The sequence below is a fragment of the Orcinus orca genome, chromosome 13 (genome assembly GCF_937001465.1).
Source record: "Orcinus orca chromosome 13, mOrcOrc1.1, whole genome shotgun sequence".
NCBI classification, from domain to species: Eukaryota; Metazoa; Chordata; class Mammalia; order Artiodactyla; family Delphinidae; genus Orcinus; species Orcinus orca.
In genome coordinates, this window is record NC_064571.1 from 28,353,593 (window position 1) to 28,372,800 (window position 19,208).

Sequence of the window (19,208 nt, forward strand, 5' to 3'; positions counted from 1 at the left end):
TCCCTCACAGCAGGAGACCTCTTAGACACAGCAGCCTAGGTCCATCATCCATAAAGGGGAGAGGACAAATAAATGACTGGGGAAGAGAGCTGGAGAGGAGGCTTAAGTGTCTAGATGATGCCTGGGTCAGAGAGCTTTCAAAGCCAGCAGAGACTTGGGATCTTTAAAGGGCCATGGTTTACCTTATTTATGGCTAGTAGATGTTGGGTGCAGTTTCTTGGGGTTTGCAGAGAAGACTGGCTTCTAAATGACTAAAAATAGGCCTATTGGGGCTATATTTAAAGCAATTGGATGTGTAAGAATTTGAGTTTAGCACCAGTAGGCTTTTGAGCTAACAGTCTAGACTGCTGTGATGAAGTAAAAACATGGGGGCCACAGTAAACAGGGAACATCTTTGGCTCATTTGTATAACACCTATAAAGTAATATCTATTCATTCTTAAATATACAAAATAAAAAAAGCATACAAAAAAAGCACACATATTGCCAATTTTAAGTTGCGTGGGGTATATGTGTGTGTATATACATAGAAATGTATATATTGCATGAGCTGTATTTTCAAGCACACGCACACACACACATGCACACATAAACCCTAAAACTATTAAATATATGAAAAAAGCTTTCTACATGCACTATCAAGTTTTCCTTAGGGGATTTTTTCCTTGTGTCTTTAGGGTTTAGGCAGTGGTATTAGGCAACTAGGGATGTCATAACAAAATGCCACAGAGTGGATGACTTAAACAACAGAAATGTATTTTCTCACAGTTCTGGAGGCTAGAGGTCAAGGTGATGGCAAGTTTGGCTTCTCCCTGAGACCTCTCTCCTTGGCTTCCTGCCTTCTGTGTCTTCATATGACCTTTTATTTGGTTTCTCTTCTTCTAATAAGAACACCAGTCTTATTGGATTAGGGCCCCATCCTTATGATCTCATTTAACCTTAATTACCTCCGTAAAGTCCCTAGTTCCAAATGCAGGCACATTGGATGTTAGGACATCAATGTGTGGATTTAGGGGAGACATAATTCCATCTATAAGTACACTGTACCTCTGGATTGCAATTTTGTATGATATATGTATTTAGATATAGAGCCAATAATATATGCCCTGCACGATTTCACTATTTTAATTGCATGTGTATTATATACCACATTTTTATTTAAACTTGGACAAGAATTGCAGGTTCATTTGGCTTATGAAATTCAGTTCATTTATAACCTGTTTCACACAGCACTTCAGAACAGAAAATTAACTTTCTTAGCTGAATAAAACCAAAATGGAAACAAAATTTTAGTTCCTAAAAGAGCTTTGTAAATGATTTTGTATTGCACATTTCATTTAATTTATTCCAACCAGGATTAAAATATGTTAAATACTCTTTTTTGTTGTGAAGATATTCACAACTATGAAATGAAGTGGCCATTGTATTCTTAAGAGCTCAACATAATTAAGACTATACTTTATTGCGATCAACCAATTCCATTAAAATATCACTAGAAATGAATAAATTGAAAGGATCCTCAGCGAAATGAGAAGGAATGATTATGAGTTCCTGAAATTTGAGCTCTATGAAGGCAGCATTTTGTTGCTGTGGTTTTGTTCATCTATACAAATAGGAGCAAAATCTGGTAGCATTACATTGAAAAATAACTCTATATTAAGTTTATACTTCCCCACAAATATTTGGCAATGTTTAACGTTGTATCTTCATGCCAGGAACTTTTCTAGGACTTAGGAATAGATCTCTTAATAAAATAAACTCCCTGCCCTCATAGAACTTCATTCTAGCATAGAGACAGAAAATAATCAAACACTTCCTTTAATTTGGGTTTCCCCTTTAGAGCTAGCCAGTGACCCTGACAGAAGTTTTTAAGTATTCAATGTATAAAAGTATATCTATAATCTCTGAACTGTAAAGTTCACATACAATAATTGTACCTACAGTTGCTACATTTCAGGGCACTATCATGTTGACCTACTCTATATGACTAAAATAATCAACAATACAGTTCAGTTGTAGTTTCTAAATGTAGTAGTGTTGAACAGAGGACCAAAATGCAAGATGTCATATAAAAGAGTGGTAAAGAAATGAGTTTTTTGCTCTGTTTGACTCAGTTTTCTGCTGCATACTTACTATGATATGAGACAATGTATTCTATCTCTACAAAACTCAGGTGTTTCCTTTGTGAAATGAGAGAAATAATTAAAGGATGGCTCTGAGTATTATAGAAGATAATATGTGCATTGTACTTAACATGATACCTGGTATGTAAGATTCATTGAAATTCATGGTAGCTATTACTATTGCTAAAATGCAGATGTGTTGAAGGGGGCAAAAAGATGAGCTTTTTTTTCCATTTAGAGCAAGTTTCTTAGATTTCACAACATGGATTAATTATTTTTAAACCAAACATTCCATTAGATATGGGAAATTTCCCATGACTACTATTATGATAGTAATCACCCTAGAAAACTGATAACTTAATCTTAGCTGTTTATGTTCAGAAAAAAAAATTGAGACTACTTTGATGTATTGTTTGTGGGGAGGTTTTTAGTAATTTCAGTTTTCTTGATACATTTGTATTCTCCATGTTTTATATGTGTTATTTTTGAAAAGTAAGAATGTAATTGGAGTGGCAGTTTACAGATGAGCAAGGAAAGGAGGCAGTTAAAATAAAAGTTTTTCAATAGTAAAACCTTTATAGTGGAAAAACTGGACAAACACTACCTCAGCCAGGTGGTCAAGGTCAACATCAACAGTGCTAAGTCATGTTCATAATATGTACCCTTGATATGACATGAAAGTGTCACTTTACTTCTATAGTTTTCCTTCCCCAAAATCCCAAACTCCAGTCTAATGAGAAAACATCAGTCAACTCTCAATTTAGGAATATTCTACAAAATACCTGAACAGTTTTCAAATCTGTCAAGGTCTCCAAAATATACAAACAGCTCACATAGCTCAATATCAAAAAAGAAAAAAAAAAAAACAATCAAAAAATGGGCAGAAGACCTAAATAAAAATTTCTCCAAAGAAGACATACAGATGGCCAAAAGGTGCATGAAAAAATGTTCAACATTGCTAATTATCAGAGAAATGCAAATCAAAACTACAATGAGGTATCACCTCACACCAGTCAGGATGGCCATCATCAAAAAATCTACAAACAATAAATGCTGGAGAAGGTATGGAGAAAAAGGAACCATTCTACACTCTTGTTTGGAATGTAAATTGGTACAGCCACTATGGAGAACAGTATGGAGGTTTCTTAAAAAACTAAAACTGGAGTTACCATATGAGTCTGCAATCCCACTCCTGGGCATATATCCAGAGTAAACTATAATTCAAAAAGAAACAAGCACCCCGATGTTCATTGTAGAGCTATTTACAGTAATCAAGACATGGGAGCAATCTAATGTCCACTGACAGATGAATGGATAAAGAAGATATGGTATATGTACAATGGAATATTACTCAGCCATAAAAAGAATGAAATAACACCATTTGCAGCAACATGGATGGATTAAATATCATCATACTTAGTGAAGTAAGCCAGACAGAGAAAGACAGTTATCATATGATATTGTTTATATGTGGAATCTGAAAAACAAAGATACAATTGAGCTTATTTACAAATGAGAAATAGACCCATAGACATAGAAAACAAATTTATGGTTACCAAAGGGGAAAGGTGAGGAAGAGGAATAAATTAGGAGGTTGGGATTAACATATACATAGTTATATATTTTATATATAAAATAGATAACCAACAAAGACCTAGTGTATAGCACAGGGAACTATACTCAATATTTTGTAATAACCTATATGGCCAAAGAATCTGAAATATATATATATATATATATATATATATATATATATATATATATATATATAAACTTCAGTTTCTGTATATATATAAACTGAATCACTGTTCAGATACTGAAACTAACATGACATTGTAAATCAACTACACTTCAATAAAATTTTTAAAAAATAAACTTTCAGGGTCATCAAAAGTCAATAAAAGTATGATAATCTGTCACAGCTAAGAGGAGCCTAAGGTGACATTACAACTAAATGTAATGTGGTATCCTCAGTGAGTTCCTGGAAGAGAGAAAAGACATTAAGTAAAAATTAAACAAATCTGAATAAAGTTTGGAACTTGTTAATAATTATTTAATAATTAACAATTTGGGTTCATTAATTGTGACAAGTGTACCATATTAATTACGATGCTTTGATAGAGGCTACTGAATATGAACTATTTGGGAACTTTCTGTACCAGTGTCACAATTTTTCTGTAAATCTAAAACTGTTCTAAAAAATAAAGTTTACTAATAAATATATAATCAAAAAAATTTTTAATTCACATAGTTTGGATAGTTCAATGACAAATTGGTGGTACTCAAAGAAGAAGTCTTGGAAATAAACACAAAATTAAAAGTCTACTTACAAAATGGATGGAGCTATACATGTATTTTTTCTTTGTAAAAATATCAAAATTTTGGAAATATTTACACAGTCAAAATAAAGGCAAAAGAAAATAAAAGTAAAAGCAGAAGATTTTTAAGTCATATCAAATGGATACTGTTGTCTACACTTGGCCAAAATTTTGCATCAAAATTAGTATTTTTATCTTGTGATTTTCTAAATATGTAACAACTGGTAGAACTCAGACCTGGCAAATGAGAGCAGACAGTAGTAAAGAGTGCTCATAACTATATAACACCTAAATATTAGAGTGGTATTTCTAAAACAGAATGTCAGCTCAGCCCAAAGACAAAACGTTTAGATTGAGTACCTGAAGTCTTGCTATGTTACACAATGGGAAGAAAATTATGTTACAAAAACAGATACAATGCAAGTTTCCCAGACCAGATAATCTCAACAACCGTAAAGCCCTAAATCTATACCAGCCATAAACCTAAAGGAAGGAAGGAAGGAAGGAGGGAGGGAGGGGCATTACAGCTCTTCCTGGCCTCACTGCCTCGCTTGCTGTCACTTGGGACTCCCCTTGCTCTTTGACTATGAAATTTGGTATATACATCTCCTCCTTTGGATAGCTTCCTATGCATCCTTCAAGACCTGCTCAAAAATCACTTTTGCCAAGAAGTCTTTCATGAAACTACCAGAAGGAGTTAGCTGCCCCTCATCTGAGTCCCCATAGTATTGTGTTCATTTTGTCACTCCTTCAACAAACACTTAGCAATTACCTACTGTATTCCAGGCCTGTATTTGTATCTCTGTACCATCATTTCCTGAACTCTATGACAGCCATGTCTGATTCCCCTGCTAGACTCAGACTAGTGCTTGGTGGTCTCCTCCTAAAATGAATGAGAAAAAGGAATCAGCAGTTACTCCTCACGGCCTGCCTTGTTTGAGGTGTGTCTTATTATAAACCATACTTTACAAATGTGAAAAATGAGACACGAGAATGCAAGGTAACATGTCTGAGGTAATACTGCTGCAAAATTTTCTTCTTTAGCCTTTTGATGCAATGGATTTACACTGATTATTGAATGTTTAGACAGCTTTGAATACCTGGGATAATCCTAGTTGGTTATGGAGTACATTCTTTCTATACATCTTTGGATGCAGTGAGCTATAATTTTGGTTAGGATTTTTGCAGCTACCCATGAGATATATCGGACTGTAGTTTTCTTGTCTTTTTCTGGTTTTGTTATGGGGGTAATTCTGGTCTCAAAGAATGAGTGAGGAAGTGTGCCCTCTGTTTCTCTTTTCTGGAGGATACTAAAGAGATTTGGGATCATTTCTTTCTTAAATGATTGGTAGAGTTCACCAGTGAAAAAATCTGGGCCTGGTGCTTTCTCTTCTGGAAGGATAATTATTGTTTGAATTTCTGTAATAGATATGGGCCTATTAAGATGATCTGTTTCTCCTTGTGTCAGTTTTGGTATGATGTGTCTTTCAAGCATTAGTCCATTTCATTCAAATTGTCAAATTTGGGATCATACCGTTTTTCATAATAGTCTACTATATTTTTAAATGATGGTCCCTCTTTCATTTCTGGTGTTGGTAACTTATGTCTTTATATTTATTCTTAGCCTGGCTAGAAGTTTATTGATTATATTAATGTTTTCAAAGAACCACCTTTTTGTTTCATTAATTTTCTCATTCTCTATTGATATTTCTCTATTTCTTATTTTAAGATTCATTAATATCTGCTTTAAGTTTGTTACTTCTTCTTTCTTTTGGTTTATACTGCTCTTCTTTCTCTAGTATCCTAAGGTGAAAGCTTACATTTTTGGTTTTAGATCTTTATTTTTCTAAAAAATATGCATTCAATGCTATAATTTCCCTCTAAGCATTGCTTTCACTGCATCTCATAAATTTTGATAGGTTTTATTTCAATTTTCACTAAGTTCAAGTTATTTTTAATATCTCTTAGCATTTCTTTTTTGACCCATGTGTTATTTACAAGTGTGTTGTTTGTTTAATCTCCAAATACTTTGGGATTCTCTAGCCACTTTCTGTTATTGATTTCTAGTTTATTTCCATTGTGTTCTGAGAGCATACTTTGGATGATTTCAATTCTTTTAAAATGTGTTTGAGGTGTGTTTCATGTCCCTGAATGTGATGTATCTTGGTGAATGTTCCATGTGAGCTTGAGAGGAATGTGCAGTTGACTCTTAAATAACATGGGTTTGAACTGGGCAGGTCCACTTATACCTGGATTGTTTTTAAGAAATATATAGTCAGCCCTTCAAATTCTTGGGTTTCGCATCTGTGGATTCAATCAACTTAGATTGAAATTTCCATTCATTTTACTACTTCATTTTATATGAGGGACTTGAGCATCAGCAGATTTTGGTATATGCAGGGGCTCCTGGGACCAGTCCCCCTCAGATACCAAGGGATGACTGTAATCTTCTGCTGTTGGATAAGTATTTTATAAATGTCAATTAGATACAGTTGATAATGATGGTGGTTCAGTTCAACTCTATGCTTACTGATTTTCTGTAAGCAGAATCTGTCAATTACTGATAGAGGTCTGTTGAGGTCTCCAACTATAATAATAGAGCTGTTTATTTCATCTTGCCATTCTATCTGTTTTTGCCTCACTTATTTTGGTACTTTGCTGTTATGCACATACACATTAAGGATTAAGTCTTCTTAGAAAATTGACCCCCTTATCGTTATGTAATGCCTCTCTCTATCCCTGATAATTTTCCTTGTTTGAAGTCTGCTTTGCCTGACATTAACATAGCTACTCCAGCTTTCCCTTCATTAGTGTTACTGTGGTATAGTTTTCTTCATCACTTTACTTATAATCTATGTCTTTCTTTTTAAAGTGGGTTTCTTGCAGACAACATATAGTCAGTTGTTTTTTTTATCCCCTCTGTCATTTTCTGTTTTTAATTTTTATTGTTGCATTTAATCCATTCACATTTAAAGTGATTATGTGTATAGTTGCATTAATTTCTCCCCTTTCTGTACTGTTCTATATTCATTGCACTTCTTATTTCTTATTTTTTAATATTCTACCCCTTTTCTGCCTTATCTGGTTTAATTAGGCATTTTATATGATTCTGTTTTCTCTCATTTCTTAGCAAATCACTTATACTTCTTTTTAAAAAATGATTTTAGTGGTTGCCCTAAGGATGGCAACATGTATTTAAAACATGTATTTACAACATGTATTTACAAGTCCACTTCTAAATAGGTCTATATTACTTTATGAGTGTGTAGGTACCTTAAAATATTTCATATTCATCCCTTCTAACATTGATGTCACTCATTTCACTTATCAATAAGCTATACTCATCCAATATATTGTTGCTGTTGTTAGTTTGAACACTTATATATTAAATCAAGTAAGAAAAAGAAAAAGAAAAGGGTTTATTTTACCTTTATGTGTTCCCTCTCTAATGCCCTTCATTTCTTTATGTAGATCTCAGTTTCTAACCTGCATCATTTTCTTTCTCTAAACTTTAAAAAAATTAAACTTCTTTAATTGAAAGGCAGATCTACTGGTGAAAATTCCTCATTTTTGTTCATTTGAGAAAGTCTTTATTTCTCCTTCATTTTTGAGGAACAATTTTCCTTAATACAGAATTCTAGCTTGGTGATTCCTTTATTTCAACATTTTAAATATTTCTCTCCACTCTCTTTTTGCTTGCATTGTTGATGACAAGAAGTCTGCTATAAATCTTATACTTCTTTCTTCATAGGTAAGGTGTTGTTTTTCTGTGTGTGTGTTTCAAGACTTTTTCTTTGATTTTCTGTAGTTTGAACACAACATGCCAGGTGAAAGTTTTTTTATTATTTATCCCACTTGGACTCCTCTGCGTCCTTGATCTATGGTTTGGTGTCTGTCATTATTTTTGAAAAATTCTTAGCTATTTTCACCTCACAAATTATATCAGTATTGTGAACTGAAATCCCATGTTTTTTATTACCAATTCATACTCTCCTCTAATAAGCCATTCATCATAGAAGACGTGCCACCTTACACTTCCTCTAGATCCACCTCTGCTGAGACCATTGCATCAAAGTGAGAACTAATCTTGAACTGATTTTTCCAATTTTCTCTTTGCACAGTGCTGAGTAGTGGGAACTTTAATTGTAACTGATCAATTTTTGTCTTTTATATAGTGTGCAGAATGTTTATTTGCACAAAACATAAATAACGTGTGTATATATATGTGCATGTATATGTTATATATATATGTGTGTGTGTACATATATATATATATGTGTGTGTATGTGTGTGTGTGTGTGTATATATATATATATATATATATATATATATATATATATATAAATGTTATGATTCCTTGCTTGGAAGGATGGAATCTAGGGCAACAAGAAAAGGGAGAGTGATACATGATCTTCCTCTTAACTTTACCTTTTTTTCTCTCCTTTTCTTATTTTACCTAAGTTATTTATTTAATTCATCTCCTGCTACAAGAAAAATGATGGAAAATCAGTCTACTGGTCATCATTTGATGCAAATAAAGAACATGAGCTTAAGGTCCTATACATTTTACTGGTCCATGTGCAAGAATAGTCCAAATCTGAGCTGTGGTCCATGATGCAGAACAATGGTCCAGGTTTTCTTTATTCATCTTCATTGCAGGTCAGAAGTGGCTTCAAATGAGGGTTATGGAATAAAGAATGGTTACCATATCTCTAGGAAAAGTGCTTGGACCTGACGCAGAGATGGGGATAGGCAAAAACTTGGGTTCTTATGTTTTCTCTGGTGCAAACAGGAAGGCGTTCAGCAAGCTGACTCCCACCCTGGGGAACGTGACAAAGTAAATAGGGGCCTTCCAAGTGTGAGCTAAGCCCTCCTTGCTTGAGGCACCTCTAGACATGGGAAGCCCCAGATGTGGTTGGGACATACCTAGAACCCCAGAAACCCAGAGTCTAGCCACCACTCCATTTTCGACCTGATTCAAAGCTATCATTGCCTCTTTATTATTCTAGAGATTATAAAGAAATTATTATTCCTGATTAAAAACAGAATTATCAAATTTAAAATCATTGTGATAGCAGTAAGCAGCAAGTTATATTCCTTAGAAAATCAATGCAATGAAATACATACTTGGCATATATACATACTCAATTTTTCTCAGAATTCAGAAGAAAATAATAGAAACTAGGTGTGATGAGAAAATAGTTAAGTGAAAGAAGGTGGAAAATAAAATCCAATCTACAGAAAATTGTAACTTCATGAAACAGTCACTTTTACAAATTACAAGATTTTTTTTTAATCCAGAAAGTGACATAGTTATTTATCAGTTACTAGTTTCAGATTACTTTCAACATTTCTGAAGACACAAGTCAAGCTGAAGCTGATAATTGCCCAATATTTGATCTGATAAAAACATAATGCTGCAAACGAAGGAGAAATTTCCTCTGGTGAATGGTGGACTGAGGGGGGATAAATGAAGACGTTTTCACCTCATGGGACTGAGAATGCATGAAGAAACGTTGATAAAATATTTGGTTAACTTAACCACAGATGTTCACAAACTGGGTTTTAAATAGATATTTATGGTTTTCCAAAGCAACCGAAGCAGCAGCCCATCTTCATGGGATCAGCCAGTGAGTATCAAAATTATTTAATACACTCTATCCCTTACTGTCAAAAGTGAATACTCTCAAGTGCTTGGCATTCTGTAGAATAGTGGTTAAGGAGAAACTTGAAATGTGTTTTCTCTTGTCCAGCAAGTTAACATTTTCTGTTAGGTTTCTGTTTTCTCTTGAAGGACCTACTCTTCTCCTGATGGTAAGTTATTCTCTTTAAGGACACGCTGTCCCCCCGCCCATCCCCTCAACTACAGTAGTATGCTTTATTCAGAGATTTCTGTAGGGCACAGATATCATGATATGATAATGCAAAATACGTATGTACATTTTAGTTAGCAGATGGTTGGTCTCCTTATATAGATTTTAAAATACAAATCAAAATAAAATTCAGATGGAATAAGGACTTAAATATATAGAGCATAAAATTACTGAAATAATACAGGAGATAACAAACTCTGAGCTACACAATAAAAGCAGACATAATGATTTGGTTAAACACCAAAAGCTTCAAAAAGTTTAAACAAATCTCAAAATAGAGAAATAACTTCTGCAATGCAAAATAATCAATATAGGGGCAAGAGATTTCATTAAAAAAGAAAGGTAAATATTATATTGAATAAATGCCAGGAAGAAGAAATTCAGGAAAGCAAATGTAAAAAATGTGATAAATACAACGAAATTCTCAAACTAACCAGTGTTCAACAAAACAAAATTTAAAATAAAAATAATATGAATGTTTTGTCTATATGTTTAATTCATGAAATTTGTTAAATGTAAACTATTCAAATTGATGGAAATATAAACATTGGACTAATATTCTGAATTGTTTTGGATTTTGCTTTCTATTTGATGGTAAGATTTAGAGACTTTTTCATGTCTGTTTATAGATTTATAACTTTTTCAAAATACCTTCATAGCACATATTCTGGATTCTTCATAATTTATTTGTCATTCTTATGGGGATTTCAAGTTGTCCTCACTTGGTTGCTATGCCAGCAATTCTATACGAGAAAACCTTATCCATACAATTTGGTTTCGATGTGTTTTCTTAGCACTCATTAATTCTCCTGAAGAAACCTGCTCCTTTTCCCAAACTTTAATTCAGGAAACACAAGGATAGTCACCTAATTTTAGAACTTTGTTTTGTGTTATTGAGATCTGTATTGTTAATCTTATGATCTCATGGTTCTTCCTCAGTTTGGTCATATTTCCTTATGCTAGCAAAATCTTCTTTTGAGAGGTAAAAAAGTATTTTTTTATTCTTACTGAAGATGCACTTAAAATATTTTTCATTAATTTTTACTTTTGTTGTTGGCACCAAATTACTGAGAAAAGGGCAAAAGAAACAACTTTATTCAGCCATATATAATTACAAATCAGTTTGTTGATATTTAGTAATATTGGTTCTTATTATCCATTATCCTAAATTAAAATTTAGTATATTTACAGATGCTCAGAAACACTAGGAAGTTAAAATTACATATTATTTCTTTGCTTTTGAAATTACATTTGATAAGCTTTTGTATTTTTTTAAGGAACAATCTGTGTCTTCAGCACTTTTTGATGTAGCATTACATTAAGAACATTTTCCATGTTATTAAATATTTTTTGAAAGCATGTTAATACCTACAAAACATTCCATCTTATGCAAGTACCACATAATTTATCTGTGCCTTTATTACTTGATATTAAATGTGTTTCTAATTTCTTCTATCCCCAAACATTCCATAATAAGCATTCTTGCACATTAATCCTTGTTAATTGCTTTATTTCTTTAAAATAATTATTATAATGCTATATAAGTAAAGTATGCTGTGGGCACTCAAAACCATAGAGAAAACAGTACATCTAAATGTATTAGTGTTTAAGAATCATAACACATCGAGGGGGATTTTAAGTGAATGAACCTAGTGATTAATTTTAAGAACATAAAACTTGAGACAACCAGTTATTATGTGCTCCCTAATGTGAAAAATAAGAAGTGTAGCACATCAACTATGAAGAACTCTTACCAATCAAATCTGAATCAAAACTGTAGGTCCCAATCACTAATTTGTTAAAAAAGAAAAACATGAAAATCGGAGAAATATGTTAAAAATAAAACAGGAATACACACAGAAAAATGCAAAATTTTGTTAACTCTACAAGGCAAATGACCACCCACAAGGAAGAATAAACTTCATGGAAGAAAGAGAGAGGGACAACATATAGATTTAAAGATGAGAATAATCAACCAAGCTATCAATATTCTGAGCCCTGTTGGGATTCTGATTTCAATAAAACAACTTTGGAAATAAATTATGATACATCATGCAGATATATACACTGACTAGATTTTTTAATATAAAGGGTTTATTGTTAAATTTGTGGGTGGATAGCTGGAAAAGCTTTTGTCTTATTTTGTATTATTTTAGTCCTTATGCTATTTTTTCCCCGATGAAATGTTATGTTTAGGATTTTCATGTATATTTTTCAGGGGTTAAAGTAACTCTGAAGTAATCCTAAAGTAACCTTAAAGTAATCGTGTTTTGGGCAGAGCCAAAACACGATTGGACATATGTTGATAATTATTGATCTTCTCTATATTTACATATTTTTTGAGAATTTAAAATGCCACAAAAGGGAGCAACGGGAAATGAGTTTACTATTTCGGTGGGGAATAGATAATACAGTCTTGTTATATATATATATATGGTTTATCCTGAAGAGATTTGGGAAAGGAAGTGATATGATGGGATTCACAAGTGAGAGTGCACTCTTATGAACATGGACATGAATTCATCCAGGAGCAAGGAGACCATTAATACCTTCCTCAATTTCTATAATTCCAGTCCCCTCTCTGTCACACTCTTATGGGCTATAATTTCTCTACAGAATGATAAAGAAAATAAGAATGAATTAAAAATGAGATGTGAAAGCCAAAGGGATTCCTTGGTAGAGGCAAAGAAGCCCTCGTTTTGCAGCAGGAGTGCAGAGAAAGCCAAACGTGAGGCCTGAGATTTATTAGTCTGTGCGACTAACTTCAAAGGAGGTTAAACTTGGCAGATTTGTTATACCAAGGGCATTGCCCCCATTGGGAAAATCTGAAGCTTTAACACACAGAATCTAGACATGCGGATGATTGCTCCAGAAGATTTTGATTCCTCTGACTCTTCTGAACCTTCTAAGCCTGCAGAAGTGTTCCATTCCTTTTTGCTAAGAGCAGTCATCTCAATAATCCTGAAAGGCAGCAGATATACCACTCAAGATCTGCCCTCACTTTCCCTCCTGGCCACTTGGCTTATACCTAGGTTTTAAGTCACAATATCAAGCAACTTGATATTATGCCAATCATAATATTATGATATTATGAAGCCAAGCACTTGGCTTCATAAACAAAGTAGTGTAATTTAAAGATGCTGCAAACCTATCTGACATGTATCAGTAGCCATCTGGGATGTATGAGTGGCACTGTGTTAGAAGATTCTTTATCAAAGGGACTGGAACATAGAATTGGAAAGGGAAGAATTTATTTACCTGAGAATATTCTTTAGAGATAAAAGATTTAGTGTCCTGGAAAGAACCTCAGGAGATCGTACAAACTAATAAGGTGGCTCCCAGTACATGGCATGGTACACACAGTGGCCAAGCTGAGCAAAATTGAAGTGCATGAACTGCAATGTCAGATGATGGATAAAGAAATTAAAAAGTTCAGAGAAGTAGACATGCTAGAATGGATGTAATATGTACAGTCAGAAGATAAGCATGATGGTTATGTTCCTTGGGAAGGCCCAAGGACACAAAATTTATCAAGGCCATATGAATGGCCTGGTGAGACAGGAAGCAGCATCATTAAAAAGCTCAGGGGTTTCCCTGGTGGCGCAGTGGTTGAGAGTCTGCCTGCCGATGCAGGGGACACGGGTTCGTGCCCCGGTCTGGGAGGATCCCACATGCCGCGGAGCAGCTGGGCCTGTGAGCCATGGCTGCTGGGCCTGTGTGTCCGGAGCCTGTGCTCCACAACGGGAGAGGCCACAACAGTGAGAGGCCCGTGTACAGAAAAAAAAAAAATTCAGTAGTGTCTCTACTTTTCATTTTAGGGCTGGAGATAGAAAATACTGTTACAGAATTTATCTAGCTGAAAACAGTGTCCATGAATGGACTTTAAAATAGTAGAGTCTAGGTGGCAGCAGTTAACTGTCAGTAACCAGGTGGTACTTAACCACATATGTTGTGATCACTAGCAAAGTTGGAGTAATAGCCCTGGGAACCAGATACACAGGGACTTACAAGGATGGTTAATAGAATATGACCTCCCTAAGGGCAAAATAGATTGGTGGCTGACAAAGTCGCTACTCAGCTTGAACCAGCAGAAGAAATCAAGGTTTGGTGATTGGGTGTCTGAGGATAGCCACCCTAATAAATATGTCATGATTCCTTGCATAGGTTTCAGACTGGGGACCATTGTTCAGAATCAGAACCCACTAAACAGTGGTTCCAAGTGGAACAATTGCAATACCATAGCATGTATACAAAGCAATGATTTGCTGCATTTTTCCTCAAGAAAATTATGGCCATTTACTCACTTGACTATAAATTGGGAGATGGGGATTACTCATATTTTTAGCACTGTTGGTATAGGTTAGAGGGTTTCTGTGATATTGAACTACGAATACTTTGAAACATTATTGTGGCCTTCCTATATGTATGGGGGCATATGAGAGACAGGTAATAAATCACTTACATAGACCACCTGATGGTCTTTTCCCTGGACCCTGAATGTTTAATTGGTATTAACATACTTGGAAGTTAGTACAACTTCCAGATTGGGTCCTTGGTTGTAGATAACTACCAAAATAGGGAAAGCCACATGGAAGCCTCTGAAACTGTTCCTGTCATGAGAAAGTAAGTAAAAATATATAAATAAAAATTGTATCATATATGTATTATATAGAATTTAGGAGATTTATATCAGCCATGAGTTTCTAACAGATGCAAGGATGGTGGTCCTTATCATATCCCCAGTTAAGTTACCTAGCAATGATCTTGCAAAAATCAGATGGATCCTGGAAGGTGACTGTAGACCGCTGCAAGTTCAACCCAGTAGTTGCCCTGATTGAAGTTGCCATGATGGATGTGGTAACTTTGTTAGAACAGATAGAGCCTCAGGTTCTGGTATATGGACACTGTTTTGGCATATGCATTCTTTTCTATTTCAGTAAGAAAAGAGGATCAGGGAGAGTTTTTGCTCACTTCAAATGTGTAATAAACACTTGCAAATTTTGCTGTTGAGGTGTAATTCCTTTTCCTCTGCTCTAATGTAATCCAAAGGGATCTCGGACTATCTAAACATTGCAGAGCGCAGCACATGAATCCATTGCTTTCAGGATAGCATGTTAATCTCTTCAAATAGTTAGTACTATGAAGGCCTTCATGAGACCCTGTTTAGAGGATGGAGTGGTCATGATGGCAGAGAGAGAGGCCAACAGCATGGATTCTCACTAACTAAGGCTAATCTAGCTACTGCTACTGCCAAATGTCCAACCTGTAAGAAAAAGAGACCAAAACCAAGCTCCAAAATTACATAATTTCTTGAGATTTACTATCTACCTGGTAACAAGTTAACTATTTTGAATAGCTTCCATCCTGAGAATATCACTGGTCTTGTCACTAGAATAAATTATTATTATATATTTCTGCCAGTGTATATGGGTTTCAAAAACATTCCTGTTCTGCTAATTGTTCTTCAAAGAAATGAGTTTTATGGAAGGTGTGATGGTTTATTTTATGCCTCAACTTGACTGGGCCACAGGGTGGCCAGATATTTGGTCAAACATTACTCTGGGTGTATCTGTGAGGATGTTTCTTTTTTTGTTTGTTTGGTTTTTTTCTTTTTAACATCTTTATTGGAGTATAATTGCTTACAAAGGTGCGTTAGTTTCTCCTTTGGAAAGCTCCTTAACATTGATCTTGGCAATGATTTTTTGGATTTGACACCAAAAACACAAGCAACAAAAGCAGAAATCAACAAGTGGGACTATATCAAACCAAAAAGCTTCTTCACAGCTAAAGAAGCAATCAACAAAATGAAAAGGCTACCTACAGAATGGGAGAAAATTTTTGCAAACCATATACAGAGTAAAGGGTTAATGTCCAAAATATATAAGGAACTCATACAACTCAATACAAAATAATCCAACTAAAAAATGGGTAGAAGAACTAAGTAGACATTTTCCTAAGAAGACACCCAAGTGGCCAACAGGTACATGAAAAGATGCTCAACATTCAATCTGGAACAATTCTTGAGTGTACAAATCCTTCACCTCCTTGATCAAACTTATTACCAAGTATTTTATTCTTTTTAATGCAATTGTAAATGAGATCGTTTTCTTAATTTCTCTTTCTGATAGGTATTATTAGTGTATAGAAACACAATTGACCTTTGTATATTGATTTTGTATCTTGCAACTTTACTGAAACTGTTTATTAGTTATAACAGTCTTTTGGTGAAGTCTATTATAAATATTATATCATATCATCTGCAAGCAGAGACAATTTAAATTATTATTTTCTGATTTGAATGCTTTTTATTTCTTTTTCTTGACTAATTGCTCTGACTAGGACTGCCAGTATTGTGTTAAATAATAGTGAGAACAGACATTCTTGTCATGTTCCTGATCTTAGAGCAATAGCTTTCAGCTTTTCATCACTGATTATGATGTTAGCTGTGGGCTTGTTATATAGGGCCTTTATTATGTTGAGATAAATTTCTTCTATATCCATTTTGTTAAGAGTTTCTTATTAGGAAAAAATGTTGAATTTGTCAAATGCTTTTTCTGCATCTATCAAGATAATCACAGGATTTCATCCTTTATTTTGTAATGTGGTGAATCACATTGATTAATTTGCAAGTGTTGACCCATCCTTGCATCCCAGAAGCAAAGCCCACTTGATCATGGTGTATGATCCTTTTAATGTACTGTTGAATTTGATTTACTAATATTTTATTGGGTAATTTTGCATTTATGTTCATCACATATATTGACCTGTAATTTAATTTTTTTGTATATCCTTGTCTGGCTTTTTTAATCAGGTAATGATGGCCTTGTAAGATGAGTTTCAAAGTGTTCTTTCCTCATCTATGTTTTGGAGAAGTTTGAGAGGGAATGGTATGACTTCTTATAATATTTGGTAGAATTCACCAGTGAAACCATCTGGTCCTATAATCAAAGATAGGAAATCTGAGAGGAATGAAATATTATGATAAAACATCATAGCCTAATTGAAGTTGGGGGACAAAGTCTTGGTTGCTGTGACAGTAAATTACTCTTAGTTTGAGTAAGAGCTTCTCACATACCACTATGTTCTATTTAAACATGACTAGGATTTCGGATGATCCTATGACCAGAGCTACTCATCATCACCTGGGCATAATCATATCATTAAGCCATAAAGTCAAGTGGGCACAGCAGAAGTTGACTATATAATGAAAATGATACATTCAGGATTAGGCCAAACAGTTTGAATTTGACTTCCTATCTTCTAACTGTATTTTTTTCTTTTCTGTCATTATCCAAGATAATTTTCTTTCTCATGAGTAGTCCTAAATGGTTTCTTTACAAATCTATCATGGTAGTTTTGATATTAATTTGGGGGATGGAAATAGCAATAATAATAAATGTATGTAGGGCATTCCAGTGACTTCTGGAGAGACATGTTCTCCTGATCTGAAAGGCAACAGGAAAAGGAGAGAGAGGGCACAGCCTCTGAATGTTTTTATGTTTTTGCAGAAATACAGTTACCATAGAAATTCAATGCAGAGTCATGTTAAGGGGTTAAAATATACAAGCAACCCATCTTAAACATACTACATAAGGAAAAATCTGAATTTTTTATATCTAGTGTAACACATTTAAATTAACATTACTATCAAACACTCAGTAATTTGGCATTGTAAATCTCTTAAAAACAAAATTATCATAAACTTCAAACAAATAAGTCTCTCACAGCTTAAAAACAAACAAACAAACAAAAAATGGGGCCTCAGGTTAGGATTCAATGTTACTTTTTTCAATTTTGAAAAACTTATGAGTTTAATAGGAGTTAAGAAGAGGAAGGACAGGGGAGAGATTGCTAAAGGATTTCTTCCTGGGGTGATGCAAATATTCCAAAATGAGATAGTGGTGATGCTTGCAGAACTCTGTGAATACACCAAACAATGAACACTTAACCATTAATGCTAAACATTGCACACTTTAAAGTGGTAAAATGTATGGTAAGTAAACTATATTTCCATAAAGCTGTTATTTTGAGAAAAAACAACTTATGATAGGCAGTCTCTTCCTGGGTGCTGGCATTGTATATAAAGATCATATATTACCTAGTTCCCGAAATGTGACCACTTTTCTCTCTAATCAAACTCAGGAGTATATTTTTTCTCTTTGAGTAAAATTAAAACAAAATTTTTAAAAGTAAATGATTCAAAACACAATTTAATTTATACCAGAACATGAATTTTATTAATTTGTAATTAATTTTAAAAACTGATTAAGACTGTAACTCTTAAATTTTTACCTATATTTACTTATTCTGTTTCCTTATCCATAAAATGGGGGCATTTATCATATAATAAAAAAATGTAAAGCAATTAGAACTTTTCCTAGTGCATAGAAGGTGCTTTGTAAATATTTATTATTATTAATAAGTAATGCACAGGCCATATTCACTTCTCCAATAGAATATTTTTATACTTTACCAAATAAATTTCTTATTTTCCAGTAAGTATTATTTTTTCCTCAATTTTTTTCACAAGCTGTCCACTCGAGAACACAAGAATTTTAAACACCAATCTTCAGCTCAATGAGTTTACAAAGTAGGTGTGAAGTCACAAAACTTCAAGATACTGTTTATTTTTTTCAGAAGTCACAGGTCTTTTCAGGAATTAGGAGGTTCCCATCACATATGAAAACAAAGTAACATTGTTAAAAGAATACCATTCAACTGGCATAAACATTGAAACATTCTTCAGTTTTATAATTTAGTGAATTCTAAGCTCCTATTTACCATTTCCACACCTAAAATCTTGATATTAATCCAATTCCTCATGCTCAGTTCAGTAATGATTATGCATTCTCATTATGAAATTTGGAACTTACCCAGTTGTACCTGTGAGTGGAT

The 19,208-nt window shown here is 33.9% G+C and overlaps 1 protein-coding gene across 1 annotated transcript in view; it reads left to right on the forward strand.

Annotated features, from left to right (window-relative positions):
- LOC117199207 (uncharacterized) overlaps positions 1–19,202 on the forward strand; it is a 1,082,321-nt gene extending 1,063,119 nt beyond the window's left edge. The window contains exon 8 of the mRNA XM_049696156.1: positions 17,125–19,202. Coding sequence (XP_049552113.1) covers positions 17,125–17,142 — 18 coding nt within the window. The 3' untranslated portion in view covers positions 17,143–19,202. The remainder of the gene's footprint in view (positions 1–17,124) is intronic.
- Positions 19,203–19,208: the final 6 nt, after the last annotated feature.